Consider the following 20,444-nt stretch of genomic DNA (forward strand, 5'->3'; position numbering starts at 1 on the left):
TAAAAAAAAAAACTCTTAAAAATGAAATTATTAAAATATTAAGATTGTTTTGACTTTATCTTAATTTTAGTTCCTCTAGAAAAAATTATTAAGGTCATTAATTTTCTTTTCTGTCAGATAAAGGGCTTTTGGTTTAAAAATTGAGTATCGGATATGTAGGGCAAGAGTTAGCAGGTCAGAATTGATCAGTGACTGAAGTGCTGGGAACAAATAAAAACCCTTACTGTTGCTCAAAATTGCAATTCTAGACCTTGTTTGTTTTATTTATTGATTGTTTGATTTTAAGTCTTCCTGAATAAAAATGAAAATATAAGGGGTGAAAGACTTCCTGTTATGATAAGCACTCAACTCACCTCTTAGAGAACTGAGAAGAAAATAAATCACTTTGCTAGGTGAATATATATAAATCCTGAGCATTTTAGCTTGGTGATTAATATAACTTTGTAAAGGATTATAGCAGGATGGAAGATTGGCATAGGGTAAGATGCAAATTGCTTCTAAGGTACAGGCTTTTATTTTAAATCATAGGCTATAGAAGGATTCAAAAGTTTCCTTGGAACAGATTTACATTGTTGGTTACCACACAAGATATGTCATCTTCTAAGACTATTTAATTCTTCTCCTACCTGACAAGCCTCAGTAGATATTGTGTGCAATGCATGTAATAAATGTTTGCAGAAAGAAATGTTTGAAATTACAAAGCACTATAAAAACATCGGGGCTTCCCTGTTGGCGCAGTGGTTGAGAGTCTGCCTGCCGATGCAGGGGACACGGGTTCGTGCCCCAGTCCGGGAAGATCCCACATGCCGCGCAGTGGCTGGGCCCGTGAGCCATGGCCGCTGAGCCTGCGCGTCCGGAGCCTGTGCTCTGCAACGGGAGAGGCTGCAATGGGAGAGGCCACAGCAGTGAGAGGCCCGCGTACCGCAAAAAAAAAAAAAAAAAAAAAAATCGTTTTTTTATGATCACAGTGAACACCTCTGTTTGCTAAGAGTTCACATCACCTTATTTTCTCATTGCAATGAATATTCAGGTATGCTTGTGAATATTTACTCTTTGGCTACATCTGTCAACCTGGTGCAAAACTATACGGAAATCAAATACCCTCAGCTCTCTTCTGTCTGCTTCAAGAGAGAGCGAGCCTTTAATGAGAGCCATAGCCAAGATTCCTGTCTTACGTGGAAATAAAATATTATGACCCAGTATAGATACTTCCTCAGTGTATAAAAAACTGTTTTCCTGGAATTTTCCTTTTCATTGTGAGAGTTGTGATCCTCAGAATGATGCAAATCTGACTTCATCATATCTAACTCCTAATAGAAGCCTAACCTCACCAAACTGCAACTAATGAAATATGTTTTCCGTAGTTACTAATCATCTAGAATTTAATTATACAATTTTTAGCTGCCTAGGATACTGACTTCCTTTCTTCCTCCAGATAGATAGTGGCTTTAGCCATTGTAAAATGATAACAAGGTAAAAAGCAGATGAGAAAGAAGGTCTAATTCCATTTTGATTTTATCAGCACTTGTAAAGGGCATATACAGGAACTGGAAACTGCTTAATGTGGAATTTGAACAGTATTTGTGTTTTTCATCTGCCTGTGATGTGTCCTAGAACCCCATTCCAAGGATAGCGAGTGTTTGAAAGTGTTTCAGTATTGTTCCTCTAGGAAGTTAGTTCCTACTTCTCCAAGTAGGACTGTATGTTAAACATTTTCACTAATTTTAATTAAAAGTACACTTCTTGGTAAGTCCCATTTATTGCAGCCAATACTTTTTAACAAAATTATATTGATTTTTATATATTTTTATTATACTTACTTCTAGGTAGAGTGTTATGATTATGACAATGATGGATCCCATGATCTCATTGGAACATTTCAAACCACCATGACAAAACTGAAAGAAGCCTCCAGAAATTCACCTGTAAGTTGCATCCTTGTCATTTGCATATACCTTATAGTTTGGCCCTGTATTTATTCATTTTTTCTCTTGGCATAGAAAATAGTTTTCCATGCTTTTACTCTATATTATGTAATGCTCTGAAGTCTGTGGATTTTATTTGTTTAGTAGTTGGATGATCCAAAATTCTTACTTGGGATGAGTTTTCATTTATGTTTTGAGGTTTGGTTTCCTTTGTCTTCAGACAGTTTATATGGTTTGATTGAAAATCCTTTGTTTTAAAGATCTTGGCATTTCACTGGTCACAGTAATTAATATCTACACTAGACAAGTACCTGGACTTGAATTGGGTTCATTTATTCTCCTTTTGGACATTTTACAAATTGGCTTTTACATTCTGCCTGTGGCTTTCCTCTGACTTGTCCTCACCCAAGGGAATGATAAAAGCATAGTTACACTATTTCAAATTATGTAATATTAAGCTGCCATCTAATGGTACTAATTTTGTTAAGATCATTTGTCTGCCTTAACTACGTTCAGTTTATTTATTTATTTATTTTTTGCGGTACGCGGGCCTCTCACTGTTGTGGCCTCTCCCGTTGCGGAGCACAGGCTCCGGACGCGCAGGCCCAGCGGCCATGGCCCACGGGCCCAGCCGCTCTGCGGCACATGGGATTCTCCCAGACTGGGGCACGAACCCGCGTCCCCCGCATCGGCTGGCGGACTCCCAACCACTGCGCCACCAGGGAAGCCCTACGTTCAGTTTATTAGTTATCATCCCCACATATTTCTAAGATTGCTTCTTGAAACTTTTCTGTCTGTAAGGCAAAGTGCCTAAAAACTATTCCAGAGTGTTGTTTCCCTCTTACTTACCTTTCTAGTTTGAATGAAATAAGTTGTTAATTCTCTTTATAGCTTACTTAGAATAATATGAAATGTTTATTACCTGCTTAGAGACCTGAATAATGCTCCTGTATATAGCATTTGCTTCTGAAAATCTAAACATGAGGTTTAAAAGGTAAGAGATTATGGTCAGGTGGGAAGTTCTTTTTTACGAAGTCATGTAGGTGAGGTGACCCAAAAGAGGATACTGATAGTTTTAGATCAAAACTTAAAAGCTAAATGAATAAATAAACCTTATCAGCTATTTGATTTAAATAATTGGGAGAAATGAGTTTTGAACAAACGTAGTGGGACTAGAATTTTCAGTAGGTCATGTAGAGATCTCTAGTCCTGTTCCTACACCCTGGTCACAAAGCCCAGATACTAGAAATAACAGAAGTGCTTGTGTGAAGTAAGGAAGGCTTTCAAATCACACTCAGTGGTTTAAATGCAGAGATTGAATTAGGTTAACAGTTTGAATTAAAACAACAGCAAAATTCAGCTGTAAATATTCTATTTAAAGATTTTTTTTTTATTTTTAAAGGCAGAAATAATGGAAAATAATGAAAATCTGAACATTTAAAATAAAGCAAGCTACCTAAAAGAACTAAATATGAAGAGTGATCTGGATTGTTGTTTCACTGGTTTCAGCGGGCCTCTCACTGTTGTGGCCTCTCCCGTTGCGGAGCACAGGCTCCGGACGCGCAGGCTCAGCGGCCATGGCTCACGGGCCTAGCCGCTCCGTGGCATGTGGGATCTTCCCACACCGAGGCACGAACCCGTGTCCCCTGCATCGGCAGGCAGACTCTCAACCACTGCGCCACCAGGGAAGCCCCTCAAGGAGTTTTTTTAACATCATTTTGTTTTGTATCAAAAGTATTTTTAAATGTTTGATTCTTCGAAAATTAGTAATGCCTCTGTCCAAAGTATATAAGTTGCTTTCTGTTAACCAGAAGAGGTGACTTATCCAGTATTCATTGAGTATCTCTTATTATTAGGCAAGGCAGTGAGAATTTGAAGGTATAACTTGGAAGTGATTATACCCTAGCCATGGAAAATAATTAATGAAATGAAATAATTGACAACAATACCAAGTATGTAACTAAATTTTATGTGGTTGTAGAAGTTTAATGAGATAGATGGAGATCAGAGAAGCCTAGAACAGGAGTTGATGTTATAGAGGAGGATAACTTTAGCCAAGCCTTACAGAGGGATAACTGGATAGGAGGTGGAAAGGAAGATGATCTGTTTGGAGGAAGAAACTATACTGAGAAGATGTAAGATACCAGATCGATTTCTACACATATTCCCAATGGAAAGAGATGATCTTTGCTGCATATTTTACCATAGAGTTGGGCTTCATATATTTCTGTTTTCTGATGGTTGTTTTTTTTTTCTTTTCTAAGCAGTGTATTTTTGTACTTTGTGTGGGTAACAGCTAGAAGTAATGTTTTATATTCTTTATTATAAAGAAAAAAGCTTATTACTCGGAGCATTTATAAGGAAATGATCTACAGAGGCAAAATTTATACTTAGGAACTATTTTAAAAGGTACACAATTTTAGAAGTCCTTTTTGGAAATATCACTGATAAATATTTCATATATATGACATAGTATGCAGTTGTTTCAGAGTTGTGTTTTATAACAGACCTACATCAGTAGGTGGTTTGATTCCAAGAGAAAAAAGTCATTCATTTAAATTTACATTGACATTTCTTATATCACTAGTAATAATGAACATTTTTGTCTTTCTTCCTACAGGTTGAATTTGAGTGCATAAATGAAAAAAAGAGGCAAAAGAAGAAAAGCTACAAGAATTCAGGTGTTATCAGTGTGAAACAGTGTGAGGTCAGTTTCTCTTGACCACTTATAGTGTAATGAGATCACATTTCGAGTTCTTCTAAACAAACAGTTTGTGTGGACAGTTGAAAATTACATGAGCAACTGGGCACCTTTAGGGAAAAGAAGAGAATAGGAAATAGTAGAGAAATCTTCCAAGTAACTTTGCTTCCAAGGTTTGACAACTTTTTAGGAAAGGACAAAGAATATCAAAGTTTTTCATTATCTTAGGAAATATAAGGCACCGTTGGCATTTTTCCAGCACATTAGTGGAAATGGCTTGACTTAGTGCATCTATCCTGGTCATTATTTCAAGATGAGATGTTATGAGTGAAGGGGAAAAAATCCAAGAGATTTCTTATAAACAAGTGGGAGTTTTTGTTTTTAATCTTGCTTATTATACTTAATTAAAGCTCTCAACATATTAGACTCATTACTAGTTTCTTAAAACTTACCGTGTGTGTATTTCATCATTGGCCATTAATATTCTAATCTTCACATTGCTATAATTATCTTGAAGTAAAATCTTACAGATTCATGACATGTAGGGGCAGGGTGCCTTAAATTCAAATGCAGGGATGTTTTCCATATGTTTATATCATGTGCTGTTCAGTTTATAGATGGTTAAAAATATATGCCAGGGCTTCCCTGGTGGCGCAGTGGTTGAGAGTCCGCCTGCCGATCCAGGGGACACGGGTTCGTGCCCCAGTCCGGGAAGATCCCACATGCTGCGGAGCGGCTAGGCCCGTGAGCCATGGCCGCTGAGCCTGCACGTCCGGAGCCTGTGCTCCACAACGGGAGAGGCCACAACAGTGAGAGGCCCACGTACCACAAAAAAAAAAAAAAAAAAATGCCGGAGAGCTATTTGCTTTTCTTATGTAGTAGGAGAGTTTTAATTTTAAGTTTATTATTTGTTTTTAGATTACAGTGGAATGTACATTCCTTGACTATATCATGGGAGGATGTCAACTGAATTTTACTGTGAGTAACACACTGAATTTTTCAAAATAGGGCTGTAATGTGATTTTTTTTTCCCCTCCATTTTGCAGTGTTCCTTCTTTCACTGTCAAATTGACTTTGTGATGAAATTTATACAATCTGTTGAGTATGGTCTCCTCAGAGAGTTTGTTTAGGTTCACCCTGAAGCTTTTGGCCTTGTTAAATATTTTCTACTGCAAGAAAGCAGATATGTACAAATCAGTGATTATCCTGCAGTAATTTAAATAATAAAAAGCATAATCAAACAAACATACAAAAAAAACAAGCCCTATGCCTAAAGCCATGGATGTAATAATCCATGATTTAAGACATCTAGAAAAACAGGGGTAGCGGGTTGCTTCATGCTGTGGCTTTAATTGTTTAATTGTGTCTGGAAATACCCATAGGCTCAGGCATTCGTTAGGAAATGGCAGTAGCAGGCTCTGGGATGAATGTTTCGATCTCAAAATTCAATGTTTGTGTTTTCCTGGACATCAAGCAAGGGTGTCCCTGCCTTCATCTCAGTAAGGGCTGCAATTTTGTTATTTGGCAGGTGGGCGTGGACTTCACTGGCTCCAATGGTGATCCAAGGTCTCCCGACTCCCTTCATTACATCAGCCCCAATGGTGTTAATGAGTATTTGACTGCAATCTGGTCTGTGGGACTGGTCATTCAAGATTATGATGCGTGAGTATGACTCCAACACATAACTCCCCAGAAAGGGCAGTTTCTGTATCGTCTGCTGGTTCTCTGATATAGTTGATGGGATAAGGATGCTGGGGAGGAATAGCTTTCTCCCTAAAATTTCTTGTCTTATCTTTTCTATTTTTCCCTTTGTGACAGTCTTAGTTAGTGTTTACCTTTGACCTCTAATCTCTGGCTGTGGTTAGTTATAATGTATTATATATAGCTTGCTTCTTTAACAGCTGACTGAAGTTGGCAAGGCTTTTAGTTTCTTTGATCTGGTTTCCTTGGGGTTTACTCATTTGGGATAAGTTATCTGTGTAATTGAAGTCCAGAAGACACATTTTGTAAACACTCATAGATGCTATTTCTTAACATGTCTATTTCCTTGGCAGTCATTGTCAAATTATTTTCTTAATGGTGATTTTCAACAAGTGTTGAAGGATAACTTGACATAATTGCTATAAAATATTTAGAATAGATTCTCAATGGATAGATTTTGAATAGATTTAAATAGGTCTTCTTGAAGGTTTAGTAAACAATAGGAAAAAATCCACATTATTAACTTTTTGTTCTCAATCTATTAGGGCACAGTAAAAATTTTCACCTATTATTTTATGATAAAAGCCCTTACATATTTGATGGAGCTTTTCATTAATTTGTTATGACATTTAAAGAGACGAAATTTTCAGGCAAATGCAAACAAGTCTAAAGCAGGGGTAGCAGTTTCAGTATCAGCCTAATAGAATTTAAGACAAAATTCATTAAATATAATTTAAAAATTACTTTATAGGACACCTTATTATATAATCCAAAATGAAAATATAACAGTGGACATGTTTAGTAACAGACTATCAAAATATTTCAATTGAAAATAGCTAGAAATATAATAAAAATTTCAAAGTAACACAGTTGTAATGGGACTTAGATAAAAAGTAGAAAATTTATAGGGTTACTTTCTCAGCCTGGTTCCTGGAAGGTAAAACAAAAGGTTAACTAAAAAAAGTTTACCACATGGAAATTTAAAAAACTCTTAAGTAGTTCTTAGATCAAAGAGGAAATCAAAGTGTAATAACAGACTATCTAGAAATAAAGGGTAATGAGACGACTGTACATGGTCCTGTCTTTATAGAGGAAAATTTCTGGCTTTATGTGTTTTATTTTTAAACAAGAATTGAATATAGAATGAACTAGCTTTTCAACAGAATAAAATTAAAGAATAGGAAGAAAAATATAGATATTGCAATAGTAGGAGATTCCATATACATGTTAGCTATTATGTGTCAGAGAAAATTTTAAATCCTTTTTATATGGTATTCATCAAATCCTCATACTTAGTTGTGAAATAGGTGCTGTTATCATCTTCATTTTACAGGTGAGAAAACTGAGGCATAGGTGATAAAGTAACTTGTCCAGGGTCACTCAGCTGGTAATTGGCAGAGACAGGACTGAACCTGGGCTGTCTGGCTCCAGGGACATGCCCTCACAACTCTGCTGTGCTGTGCTTCCTCCAAACACACAAAATAATGACTTGGAAAGTCACCAAATTAATAAATTAAATGGAGAGATGATTCTTTGCAAGTTCAGCAAAGCTTAGGCAAACCTTTGGCAACACTGACCCCCTGAGAAAATGTGTAGAATATTAGTTATGAGACAGATTATAAGCATAAATTCAGAAAAAAAATTATGTTAATGTTCTGTAAAAGCTTATGCTATTTCATTGAAAAATCTAGGTTAAAGGATGATTTTTTTTAGAAAGTTGTAAATTACCAAATTTGACTCAAAGAAGCAGAGAACCTGTATAGCCCAGGAACCGTGGAAGGAATGGAGTGGCTGGTCAAAGAGCCTCTCCTCACGAAGGCACCGGCCAGGACAGCCTTCATACATAAATTCTACCAAACCTATGAGGAATGAATTCAAACCTGAGAGAATCAAGTGAAAAATATTAGAAAGTGTGAAAGTTTAAAAGGTGGTCAGATACAACATAAAATAAAAAATCAACAAGTTTTCACTAACCAGCAAAAACCAAATGAAGAAATTATAGTGGATAAAAGATCACAATTCATAATGCAAAAAAAAATGAGAGTGAATTTAGTAAAAGGTCTAGGATCTTTAGTGAGGAAAAACTACAGAATTGTACTGAGGGACAAAGAAGGAAACTTGTTTAAATGGAAAGATATACCACGATTCTAGATAGGCAGATGTCACAATGATGTAAAATATAACATTTCTCCCTGTATTAGTCAGTTTTAATCAGAATTGCAGTGAAACCCTGACAAAATGATTCTTAAAATTTTCTAGAGGGTAAAATGAATCAGAATAGTCAAGAAGTTTTTCAGGGAAAAAGAATAAAGGGGAATTTGTTCTAGCAGGTACTAAAATTTATTTTAAAGCTATATATATATATATATATATATATATAATTTAATTTAATTTTTTAGTGGTTTATAACATTATATCAGTTTCATATATACAGTATTATATATTAATTGAGTATGGGACTAGTACATGACCAGTAAAAACAAGTAAGCAGTCTTGAAATAGACCCAAAAGTGTATGTGAATTTAGTATATGATAGAGATGGCATTTGCGGGGAAAGGGGTTGTAACAGCTGTCAAACAGGACAGGAACTGGATTTGGATCCCTGACTCATACCTGTGTATGTTAGGATACTATTCTGTATAGACCACAGACAAAATTGCTGAAATGGCTACCCCAAAACAAAGTGGTTTTGACAAAATAGAGGTTTATGTCTGTTTCATGTTGCATCTCTAGAGGTAAGTAGTTCAGGACTGAGAGGGCAGTTCTGCCTCTTATAGCTTCCACCCTGGGTCCGACGCAGCTGCTGTGATTCTCATCTTCTCTAGCCAGTGGGAAGAGGACCAAGGAACTGAGAATGCATGTGCTTTCCCTTTTAGAGTGTGATTGAGAAGTGGCTGACAAATCATTCTACTCACACCTCCAGCCACCTAACCACTGCCAGCCCAGAGAAGCTAGAGTACAGCTAGTGTGGTTGCCAGTAGCCCAGGGGATCCATAATTAAAAAGGAAGAGAATGGATACTGGTGTAGAGCAGCAGTTTCTGCTTCATATCCTACTCCAGATGAATTTCAAGTTTAACATCAAAAGCAAAGCTTGGAAGTTCTAGGAGAAAATATATATGAATTGTTTATAATCTTGCAGTGAGGACAGCCTTTAAGCAAGACAGAGAAGGCAAAAATCATGAAAGAATTTTTATGTGTTCACATTTATTAATATTAATAACTAAAAACGGGAAGATATTTTAAACAAAGTTAAAGACAGACTATCAACCGGGAAAAATATCGTGACATATAAGATATAGGTTCTATCCTCAATGCAAAAAGAACCATTAAGAATTAATATAAAAAAGAATATCCCTAGTAGAAAAATTAGTGTAATCATTACAGTGTTTTATAATGGCAAGACATAGGGTGTCTATCATTTGGGGGAGAATATCTATACAGTGGAATACTTAACAGCCATTCACATGGTGTTATATATTCTGGTCCATAATTATCTCTAAACACTTGGGCTGAATATTCATACATTTTGCTGCAGAAATGTGAGAGTTTTACAATGTATGGCATTTGTACCATGTTTCTGTGGCTATAAATGTATGAATATTCATATTAAGCGGCATAAATAAAGGCTATAGATAACTTCATGTCAGTTGAGGTCAGGTTTTGCTGCCAAATGAGTGTTTTTGTAAACAAATGAAAAAACTTGTGCTTTTTAAAACTTTACGGATTTATTTATATATTTATCTAGTGAAACGATAAACTGTATAAATAAAAAAGAGTATGTTATAAAATATTAATATAAAGTCCATTTTAATATATATAGAGAGACATTTTTCTCCTTCAATGCACAGAAAAATATTTAGAATGAGAGCTGCCAAATGTTAACATTGGTTCTAATCTTTGTTTTATATTTTTCTAAGATTTCAAATTTTTAGAAAATAAGCTCATATTGATTTTATTATGAATAAAGATAAAAATGACCTTTTTCTGTTTTCAAATTTTCTTTTCAGTGATAAGATGTTTCCAGCTTTTGGTTTTGGAGCTCAGATCCCACCTCAGTGGCAGGTAAGAGGAACTCTCATTGCGAAGCTTTGCCTCCTAGCAAAGCAAAACAAGCCTCATCAGTCCTTCTTTCATCTTTTGACAGGTTTCTCATGAATTTCCAATAAACTTTAATCCGTCCAATCCCTACTGTAATGGTAAGTTAAAAATAAACATGAATTTTTAAACTGAAAAAAGCTACTCAAATTTCCTCTCTAGGTTTCTTTTTGTGACACATTGAATTTTCTATCATGTAAAGTAGTAGAATTTTGCCCCAAGTTGGTGGTTAGCATGGTAATGATAATAATGCAGATCACTATGATGATGATGAAGATTGCAGGCTAAATTCTTCTACCTTAAGAGTTTTACTAGAACAAAAGATTCTCAATCTTGAGGGTAGATCCATAAGAATATGCATATTATTTTCACATATAAGTTGATTTTAAAATAAACCTTCAATGAAAACAGGTCATTCAGTATACAGATGCTTTTCTCAGATTAGCAGTTAACTCTCTTTGAAGAAAAAGTGTCTAGCATCAAATTACTTGTTACACAGGGTTCTGTAAGGAGATGGGGTGGGCTAAAGAAACACAGAACTAAGCTCCAAGAGTAGCTTTCCTTTGTGTGGAAAACAGGGACAGGCATTTCTTTCATTTCACTTTTCTGTTTATCCCTCAAATATTCCAGTGCCTCTTCCTTTTTGCCACATTGAGCAATCAACCTAAAATGCCAAATCTCCCACAAAAGTATATAAGACTGAACAGTTTGGAGGAGGAAAAGATATAGGGGCAGAGGCATAAAATTGTAGACAATAAGCTAATTTTCTGCAAAGGGTCCTTTTAACAATTATAAAACAGAAGAGAGTGTTCTTTCCTTCCCTTCCTAAATAATATCCATAAAGTAGAAGAGCATGACCATTTTGTTGGGAGTAGTTTGTATTAGGATTTTCTCCTTTTTTCTGAAACTCTTTTCTTGTACTAATTCAGTGTTCTTTTATGCACTTTCAGTGGCTGGTTGTGACCTTTTGTATCCCTAGGCATATGAAACTGGGAATCTTTTTCTTTTCAAGAAATGTGCTTCATGCTTATGATGAAATTGGAACAATTTTTGGAATTTGTTGTAATTAGATTTTATTTATTGCAAGTAAATATGGATGACATACCATGGGATAATTCATTTTAGAAGTTCATTTACTCTGTGAGTAACATGAGCCCATCTTTGGGCTGCCACCAAGCAGAGCTTTTCCGCTTTTGGTTTAGTCTGGAAAAAACAATCAATTTGATGTTAGACAGAGGAAATACTACACAGAAAAAATACAGCCTTATTTTAAGACAAGGAAGTTTAATCCCGTTTTCCTAATTAATCATCCACCTTAGTTGCCCAGAAAGAATATGTCTAACTTGTTCCCTTGATGTAGTGGAAAGATTTTAGCATAATTTAGTTTTAGTTGAGGAATGGAAGGCAATTGATGTTTATGAAGAAATTTAACAGTTTTGTATACCTTGAGATTGACAAGCAAGCTAGATGATAAAAATGGAAGAAAATATTACTATTGCTGTGGTTATGGGTTAAATTTTTCTAGAGCATATATCATTACAGTAAGATCCTGCTGCTGGCCTATGTTAATATTATTTTTGTAACTACTGGACTGACTAACCTCTAGTTCCAGCCTCACCTTATGCATGTAAAATCACCTCTATGTATAAATTAGTTACATTCTCAAAGGTTGTTCATAAGACCACTTATTCCTAAACTCAAAGTGCCTAAGAGGAGTTTATTGGCAAGTGGAGAGACTTGGTCTTGTGAAGCTTTTAAACCAAGTATATGCTTTTCCTCCTTATTGATCTATGTCCTGCTGGACATTTTTTAAGCAAGAGACCTGTTTTGGTTTACATTAGAAGTCTTTTAAGATTTTCTTATTAATCTTAGCAAGGCACTCTTGGGAATTTCTAGGATTTCTAGTCTTTTACTTACATCCCAGACACTCTGTTGTGTATTAGGGGCAGATTCATCAGCAGTGCTTTAATCAGGAATGCCATTCAACTTTTGATAGGTTGTGCTATTGTAATCAACAGTCTCTAAATCTCAGTAACTTGTAATGACAATAATTTATTTCTTGCTCACTTTACAAATCACTTGGTGCTTGGCTAGACTGCTGCGCTGCTCTGTTTCTACTCATTCTGGGTCTCGGGCTGTCTGGGATATGCTGTTCCCATGGCAGAGGGGAAAAAGCAAGAAAGCTGGCAAAAACAGGCCGTGATTCTTAAAACATCCGCTTAGACATGGATGTCATATCCATTCATATGCACTGGACAAAGCTAGTCAAATGGGCCTGCCCAGTCTTCCATTACATAATGCCCAGCAGGCCTAAGGTGCACCCCATAAACAAATGCTTTAGTGTTTGTGCAGCAAAATGTGATAAATAACCTGGAAGTGAATATTTGCAATTAATAGAGTCTACTGTACCATGCTTAACCTTATATGATATTTCTGTAGAACCTCTGGTCATATATGCAAAAGTTTTTCCATTTTTTCAGTTACGTTTTCTTACCTTGTCATCAGTTGTATGCTGCAGCATCTTTTGTATGGTTCTTTTTCCATCAGTCTTATTCCCAAAACATATCAAAATTAAGCAATATAACAACCCTACTTTAGACTAATGAATAATTTGGCTGAGGTGAAAACACATGCCTTCTAGTGGGGGAGAGTAAAGTTTATAGGGTTTTTTTGTGATAGAGCATAGCTATGGAGTTTTGTAATATTATATACCTTAGAGAACTCCTGAATATAGAACTTTTGACTGTTTAAAGCACTGTATGTTGGTATATAAATTAAATTAGCCAGTATGGTGAATAGTAAACAATTAAATTGTGCTTGAGAATTTTTAATCCTGCTTTTTTTGTCTAGGAATTCAAGGCATTATAGAGGCATATCGGGCCTGCCTTCCTCAGATAAAACTCTATGGACCAACTAATTTTTCTCCAATCATAAATCATGTGGCCAGGTTTGCTGCTGCAGCCACACAACAACAGACAGCTTCTGTAAGTGCCCTGTCGCCAGGGGGCAGGGAGAATGTGGATTGGTTGTTGTTCCCAGAGCCATTTTTCTGTTTATTTGGTCTGCTGAGATACAAAGACAGGGCATGAAGCAATGATATATCATCCTTGGTTTGGGAGTAACATCTGTTGTTAAATTAGTGACCATTAAGAACAAGACAACAACTAAACAACCTGTATACTTACAAGTTTTTTCTCTGTCTTTTGAAAGAATTTTCTCAGGTAGGTTCTCAAAAAATTTTTTGAAGTAGCCTTAGCAAGTTTAGGCTTCAGGAGACCTACCACTTCAGTTGCTGTTGCAAAATTACTTAGCATACTAAAGAAGTTTGAATTAGAGAGTCATTACCTGTTGGACCCTGGATACCAAACCCCACTCAGCTTCAGTATCCTCAGAAATAAGCGATAAGTACCTCATGCAGTTGTTGAAAGAGTGAGAGAAGATAGTTCATATAAAGTGCACAGTGCCTGAGTCAGAGTAAACACTCAGCACGTGATAGCTACTGTTATCAATCTTATTTCCATTTTAGACTTAAATGACCCAAAGGATGGAGTACAACTTTATGTAACATTTTACCACTCTCTAAAATGATTCATCAGAGATGATGGGATTGAGAGAAAGATTTCCTCACCTTGAACCATATCCATTTTTTAAAAAGTATGTTTTAGTTTGATGAACGATTCTACTTCCTCCGTATTTGATCTTTTAAGAACGGAGTTGCCACTTGCTCCCTTGATAGGTGCTTTGACATATTCAGTACTTCAGGTAAATCAGAATGTTTCAGTGCTAACTGAAAGTTTAATCTCTGACATTTAGTTGTCTTGCTTCTGTGTATTTATGCCAGCCCTCTTTTGTGGTCTGTTGCACTTTTAATGAAACTACAGTTTTTGTATCAGTTAATTTCCTTGTCATCAGAGAATCTTAGAATATTTCATATAGATGGTATCCTGGGTAGAGACTGACAAGGAAAATGAGCAAGAAAGAGACTAAATGACTCATCAGGCTGGAGATGTCATTAACCATTGCTTTTTTTTTTTTTAACATCTTTATTGGAGTATGATCGCTTTACAGTATTGTGTTAGTTTTTGCTGTATAACAAAATGAATCAGCTATATGCATACGTATATCCTTATATCCCCTCCCTTTTGCATCTCCCTCCCACCCTCCCTATCCCACCCCTCTAGGTGGTCACAAAGCACTGAGCTGATCTCCCTGTGCCATGCAGCTGCTTCCCACTAGCTATCTATTTTACATTTGGTAGTGTATATATGTCAGTGCTATTCTCTCACTTCGTCCCAGCTTACCGTTTACCCTCCCCGTGTCCTCAAGTCCATTCTCTACATCTGTGTCTTATTCCTGTCCTGCCCCTAGGTTCATCAGAACCATTTTTTTTTTAAGATTCCATATATACCATGTTAGCATATGGTATTTATTAGAGTCTAACCATTGCTTTTATTGTTGGGGAGCTCGGCTGGCTCAGTGGACATAATTGTCTTTCTTGGCAGCAATATTTTGTGCTCTTAATCATTACCGATGGCGTGATCACAGACCTTGATGAGACCAGACAAGCTATCGTTAACGCTGCCAAGCTGCCTATGTCCATCATCATTGTCGGAGTCGGAGATGCTGACTTTGGTGCCATGGAGTTTCTGGATGGTGATGGTGGAAGTCTCCGCTCCCCGTCGGGCGAGATAGCCATCAGGGATATTGTCCAGTTTGTGCCTTTCAGACAGTTCCAGAGCGTGAGTACCACTCCTCCCTACTCTTCATGCACTCTAAGGTGTTTGAACACAGACCTTTGCCGGTCCATAACCAGGCAGTTGAGTAGGTGTCCGGGGTTGTTAGAGTGTGTGAATTTTCCATTTGAAGACCCTTGATTAAATTTGGCAGTTTTTTTTCAGGTTGTATACTTGTGTGCCTCTTGCAGTCCATGTGATAAATTGTTTAAAAAGATGTTGTTTTAGAATATATTTTATCTTTACCTGTGTAATAACAGAAAAACTCTATGCAAGTATATGATGAATTTACCAAACTACAAGTTGATTTGATGAAAGTTGTAAACAGTAAACTGTTTTACCCAGTTTAATGGTAACATTTTGTAAAACTATAGGTCCAGAATCCTAACCAGGATATTGACTTTGATGCAGTCAAGGTCCAATATAGCAGGCTATCTCATGTAGCCCTTTTATAACCACATCCACTTCCTTCCCACCTTCATTCCCTCCTTAACCCCTGGCAACCACTAGTCTGTTCTCCATTTGTATATGTTTGTCATTTCAACAATGTTATATAAATGGAATCATACAGTATATAACCTTGACACTGGCTTTTTTTCACTCAGCTTTATTCTCTGAGAGTCTTCCCAGTTGTTAAATGTATTCCTTTTTGTTGCTAAGTAGTATTCCATGGTGTGGGTGTACCAGTTTGTTTGACCATTCACCCAGTGAAGGACATCTTCAGTTGTTTCCAGTTCTCATCTATGACGTACAAAGGCTGCTGTAAACATTCGTGTACAGGTTGTTATGTGAACATAAGTTTTTATTTCTCTGGGATAAATACCCCGAAGTGCAGTTGCTGGGTTGTATGGTTGTTGCATTTTAGTTGTTAAAGAAACTGCTGAACTTTTCTGGCACAGTTATGTCATTTTACATTCCCACCAACCAATGTATGAGTGGGGGTGGGTGTGGGGAATGATGTGGGTGTGTATTAAAAAGGTGGTAATGTTAGGGATCTTTGTGATGATGAAACAGGTCTGTATCTTGATTGTGATGGTAGTTACACAGATCTACCCAGATGATAAAATTACATAGAACTACACTTGTGTGCACGCACACACACACACACACAAATGAGTGCATGTAAAACTGGTGAAATCTGAATAAGTTCTGTGAACTGTACCAATGTTGGTTTCCTGGTTTTGATATTGTACTAAAGTTATATAAGATGTTATCTTTGGAGGAAACTGGGTGATGGGTACGTGGGACCTTTCTGTACTATTTTTGCACCTTCCTATGAATCTGTAATTATTTCAAAATAAAAAGTTAAAAAACTTAATACCAAGTGAATGAAAGGCCCACATTTAAAAGTTAAAGAGCAAAAACATTATCATTAAATGCCAAAATGAGGGCAGCACAAAAGTACTTGATAAATGTTCGTGAGCATACTCAAGCATTCTTAAGTAACATTGCTTTATTCCATGTTTCATGGACAGTACCTGAGACAAGATACAAGCTAGGAATTGGGAACTAACTGCTTTTTCCTAGTCTTTTATCAAAGTGCCAGTAAAAATTTGGTTGCTAATAAAATTGCTTTGATTTTGTTTTTTCACAAGGCTCCAAAAGAAGCGCTTGCTCAATGTGTCTTGGCGGAGATCCCCCAGCAGGTGGTAGGCTACTTCAACACATACAAACTCCTTCCTCCCAAGAACCCGGCTACGAAATGAAAGGAGCTCTGGTCGCCTGAGCAGAGAGAAGTCTTTTGTGCTGTGTGGAGCAATGGATTTCCCTCTGACCCCAAATCATGAATCTGTCATTTTACACACTTCTCACGAACCCCAGCATTTATGATGCAAACCTAGCTCTTTATGGATTATGTCTATTTAAAGCATTCTTTTTTACTTTTTTTGGAGGAAAGTGCTAACTTAATCTTTGCCCAATCAATTCAGTGATTGCTAGTGATTTACAGTAATTGCAGTAAGGCTATTTGGATTAGAAACTGGTGTGAGAAAAGCGGATTTTGTTCTTGTGGTTGTTTACTTTCATATGACGAAAATGTTGTTTTTGAATGTTTGTAAATAAGAAAGAGTGGAAAATTGTTGGAATGATGCGAAGGTTGCTGTGCTTTGCTCTAGGCAATATATGTTTTATAAGCCAATGTCCATGCCTGACAACAAGGGCTTCTTAAATTAGATGATATTGAATTTGTTTCTAGAACTATACTTAGTGCTATTCCATGGGATAAAACTACCTTTACTTGTGCCTGAATTTTGCTGCAATTTAGACATGCACAGTTCAAAACAGCATGCATCCTTATAGGACTTCATGAAAAGTACCGAATGAGAAGGAAAGGCACGTATTCAGTTCTTAAAATTGTACAATCAACAAGTAAAAGGAATCTCATGTAAGTAAGCCATTTTTATTTGCCTTCCTAGATCTTTCTTTTTCATTATTGAATACCATAAACATGGTCAGATTTGACCTTTTCATTGATTGTATGTGACACTCAGGATTCTGTATCTGCATTGATGATAGGTAGCCCTAGATTCAACATTATTAGATTATTTTAATTGGAGTTTGTTAAAATGGTTAGGATGGGTTTATCCAGGAAAACTGTAAGAACCAAACATATAAGGGGAAATTCAGAATTCTATTTCCTTTTAATCAATGAAAGACTTTACTTATTAAAAAAGGCAATGTTTATACTTTCCTTGTTAAGGTCCCATATATTGATTTGTACATTTGTGTAGATTCATTTAGATATTCTCTCTTTTTTTTTTAAGTAACATTTTTAGTCTGATTTTTTTAAACTCATGATAGTGGTTATTAATCAAAATCATATCTTATGTTTTAATAATGAGCTATTTCCTAAATCCAGAATGTATTGTATTAAGCATAAAACCTGTTATAACTTTAAAAAAAAATCCAGTTGCTGCATAGGATAGAGTGCGTTTTTATTTTTTTAGTAGAATTTTTTTTCTGATTTTTATCCTTTAGAACATAATACTTAGCAAACATTACCTTTTCAGAATAGATTCAGTAACGTTTTATTGAGGAGCTGTGTGCCAAGTACTATGCATATCTGTGTATTGGCCAGTCATCTTGAACAATTTAACATTGAGAATTACGTGTTTATTATGGATCTGTAAATGGATGCACCCTAAGCCTATCGGTCTTACTGAAAACTTGCACCACAGCTCAGGTCTCTTGTTCCCTGAAATGTCTGAAGCAAGTGAGCTTTCAGCCACGAACAGCTTTTGGCTTCTCAGAAACTGCTCATTGCCAAGGTCAGTCTGAGAGGGGATCTGCTCGCCACAGTGGTTGCCTAGCCCAGGTGAGCAGTTAACATTTTCCCACTTAGCTCTCCTCTGGATATGTGTTGTTAACCTGAAGGTACCTAACTAGTAGTCTGTTGCTCTATAGTATGTCTCATTAGTTGACAAGTCATCTTGACATCAGTTAGGCGAGAAAAGAACTGATGATTCTTCCAATAGTTCGGAGCCTTTGTTGTCTAAGATGTCCTAATTTCAGTTCTCTTTGTGTGCTTGGAAACAGCATATATATGTTACAGTGGTTTTCAGAATTTTTTTTTTTAAACACATGAAGCCTTTAAAAGAAACGATTACATATGTTCTCAATGTATGGTAAAACAGAAGTAGAGGTTTTCCGTTTGAAGCTGGGGCAGGGTCCACAGCCCCACTCACTGGGCCTTCTCCCCACTCTCAGGAACCAGATCCTGGCAGCACCTGAGTCACCTGCACAGGACACCTGGAACCACTGGTCATGAGCATTCATTGTTTTTATTGGCCAAATGACAATACTTCTGTCACCACTGTCACATTGATTTGTTCTTCATAATTTTATATTCTGATTTTAACCAGAATTGTTCCCTTTTGAAAATTAATTTTGTATTATGCATTCTTGATTTGGTTCATCAGTAGATGCTATTATTCATAAGACCTGTGATTCCAGCAACTTAGAGTAACTGATACCTTTTTGCAGTTTTGAATAAAAGCATTTATAATTTCCAAATTATCATTTTATAAAATTCTTATAGTTTCAACATTTTACCTCATCACATGCTGATATAGTATTGTTTTATATTAAAATAGTCCTTTTCCTTATTGTGCCACCATTCATTCAAGTGCCATTAGTTCTTTTTTTTTTTTTGCCATTAGTTCTTAAAATGCATTTAAAGAAAAAATAAACAAGTTTACTTTCACACTTCATATAAACAGATATATTACAAACATATATTAGGGTGACAGTGCCCTGGATAGATGTAATATTTCTCACATCTGCCTGTACTGAGAAAATAGCAATTAGCATGGTCATGTCACCTTGTGCTTAGAATTGAAAAGTTTAAGATCATAAAAATTTAAAGTCAGATTAGGGATTTACAACTATCCGTTTGGTAGTGCCTTAGGCAGCCTTTCCAGAGTAAATTCAGGGCTGTGTTGCTGCCTCTGCCTTATTTGACATACTTTGCCTTTTTCATTTTGTAAATTTTCTGGAAAGTCATCCTCAGTCAATTTCTCCTAGTTTCTTTTTTTTTTTTTTTTGCGGTGCGCGGGCCTCTCACCGCTGTGGCCTCTCCCGTTGCGGAGCACAGGCTCCGGACGCGCAGGCTCAGCAGCCATGGCTCACGGGCCCAGCCGCTCCACGGCATATGGGATCTTCCCGGACCGGGGCACGAACCCGTGTCCCCTGCATCGGCAGGCGGACTCTCAACCACTGCGCCACCAGGGAAGTCCTCTCCTAGTTTCTTTATGTGTGTGATTGATAGTCGTGGAAGTGACACATAAGGTAAGCTAGAAGCTTGGTTGAGATCTCGAGAGACTATTTTATGCTTTTATGGATCTCATACTTGTTAATAAATGTATAAGTTACTAATATATGAATTGATGTTAAATGTATCTTGCATCTGAATTTCCTTTGGATAAAATTATTTTGTGGTGTGAGACAGTAGTGCCTTGTTTTCATTTTTATTCTTTCTCTAAATGTTATTCATTGAAAAGTTAGAAATAAAGTTAGTATTTTAATCAGCCTGTATTCCATATTTTACTGAATTAAACAGTTTGGGGTGTTTTATTATTTTATGGGATGTATTCACTTAAAAGATATTGAATGCATTCAAGATATTTTTCAGGGTGCAGAGGAACCAAGGGAAAGGTTCTCAGCTTAACGAGAGCAGCCGGAGAATTATGGTGCTCACATTTTATCAGTTGTGTTAAGCAGGACAGTATATTCACCTAACTTTTTTTGTTTGTTTGTTTGTTTTTGCGGTATGTGGGCCTCTCGCATACCAA

The 20,444-nt window shown here is 36.4% G+C and overlaps 1 protein-coding gene across 4 annotated transcripts in view; it reads left to right on the forward strand.

Annotated features, from left to right (window-relative positions):
* Positions 1-20,180, forward strand: part of CPNE3 (copine 3) — a 51,751-nt gene extending 31,571 nt beyond the window's left edge. For 3 of the 4 annotated variants that reach the window (XM_019926325.3, XM_019926324.3, XM_033842626.2), the window contains 9 exons: positions 1,827-1,925; positions 4,546-4,632; positions 5,545-5,604; positions 6,155-6,288; positions 10,336-10,390; positions 10,473-10,524; positions 13,274-13,407; positions 14,926-15,162; positions 16,752-20,180. In XM_019926325.3, coding sequence (XP_019781884.1) covers positions 1,827-1,925; positions 4,546-4,632; positions 5,545-5,604; positions 6,155-6,288; positions 10,336-10,390; positions 10,473-10,524; positions 13,274-13,407; positions 14,926-15,162; positions 16,752-16,862 — 969 coding nt within the window. In that variant the 3' untranslated portion in view covers positions 16,863-20,180. The remainder of the gene's footprint in view (positions 1-1,826; positions 1,926-4,545; positions 4,633-5,544; positions 5,605-6,154; positions 6,289-10,335; positions 10,391-10,472; positions 10,525-13,273; positions 13,408-14,925; positions 15,163-16,751) is intronic. The other variant, XM_073794570.1, reaches the window with a different exon arrangement.
* The last annotated feature ends 264 nt before the right edge of the window (positions 20,181-20,444 follow it).

The sequence above is a fragment of the Tursiops truncatus genome, chromosome 17 (genome assembly GCF_011762595.2).
Source record: "Tursiops truncatus isolate mTurTru1 chromosome 17, mTurTru1.mat.Y, whole genome shotgun sequence".
Lineage (NCBI taxonomy): Eukaryota > Metazoa > Chordata > Mammalia > Artiodactyla > Delphinidae > Tursiops > Tursiops truncatus.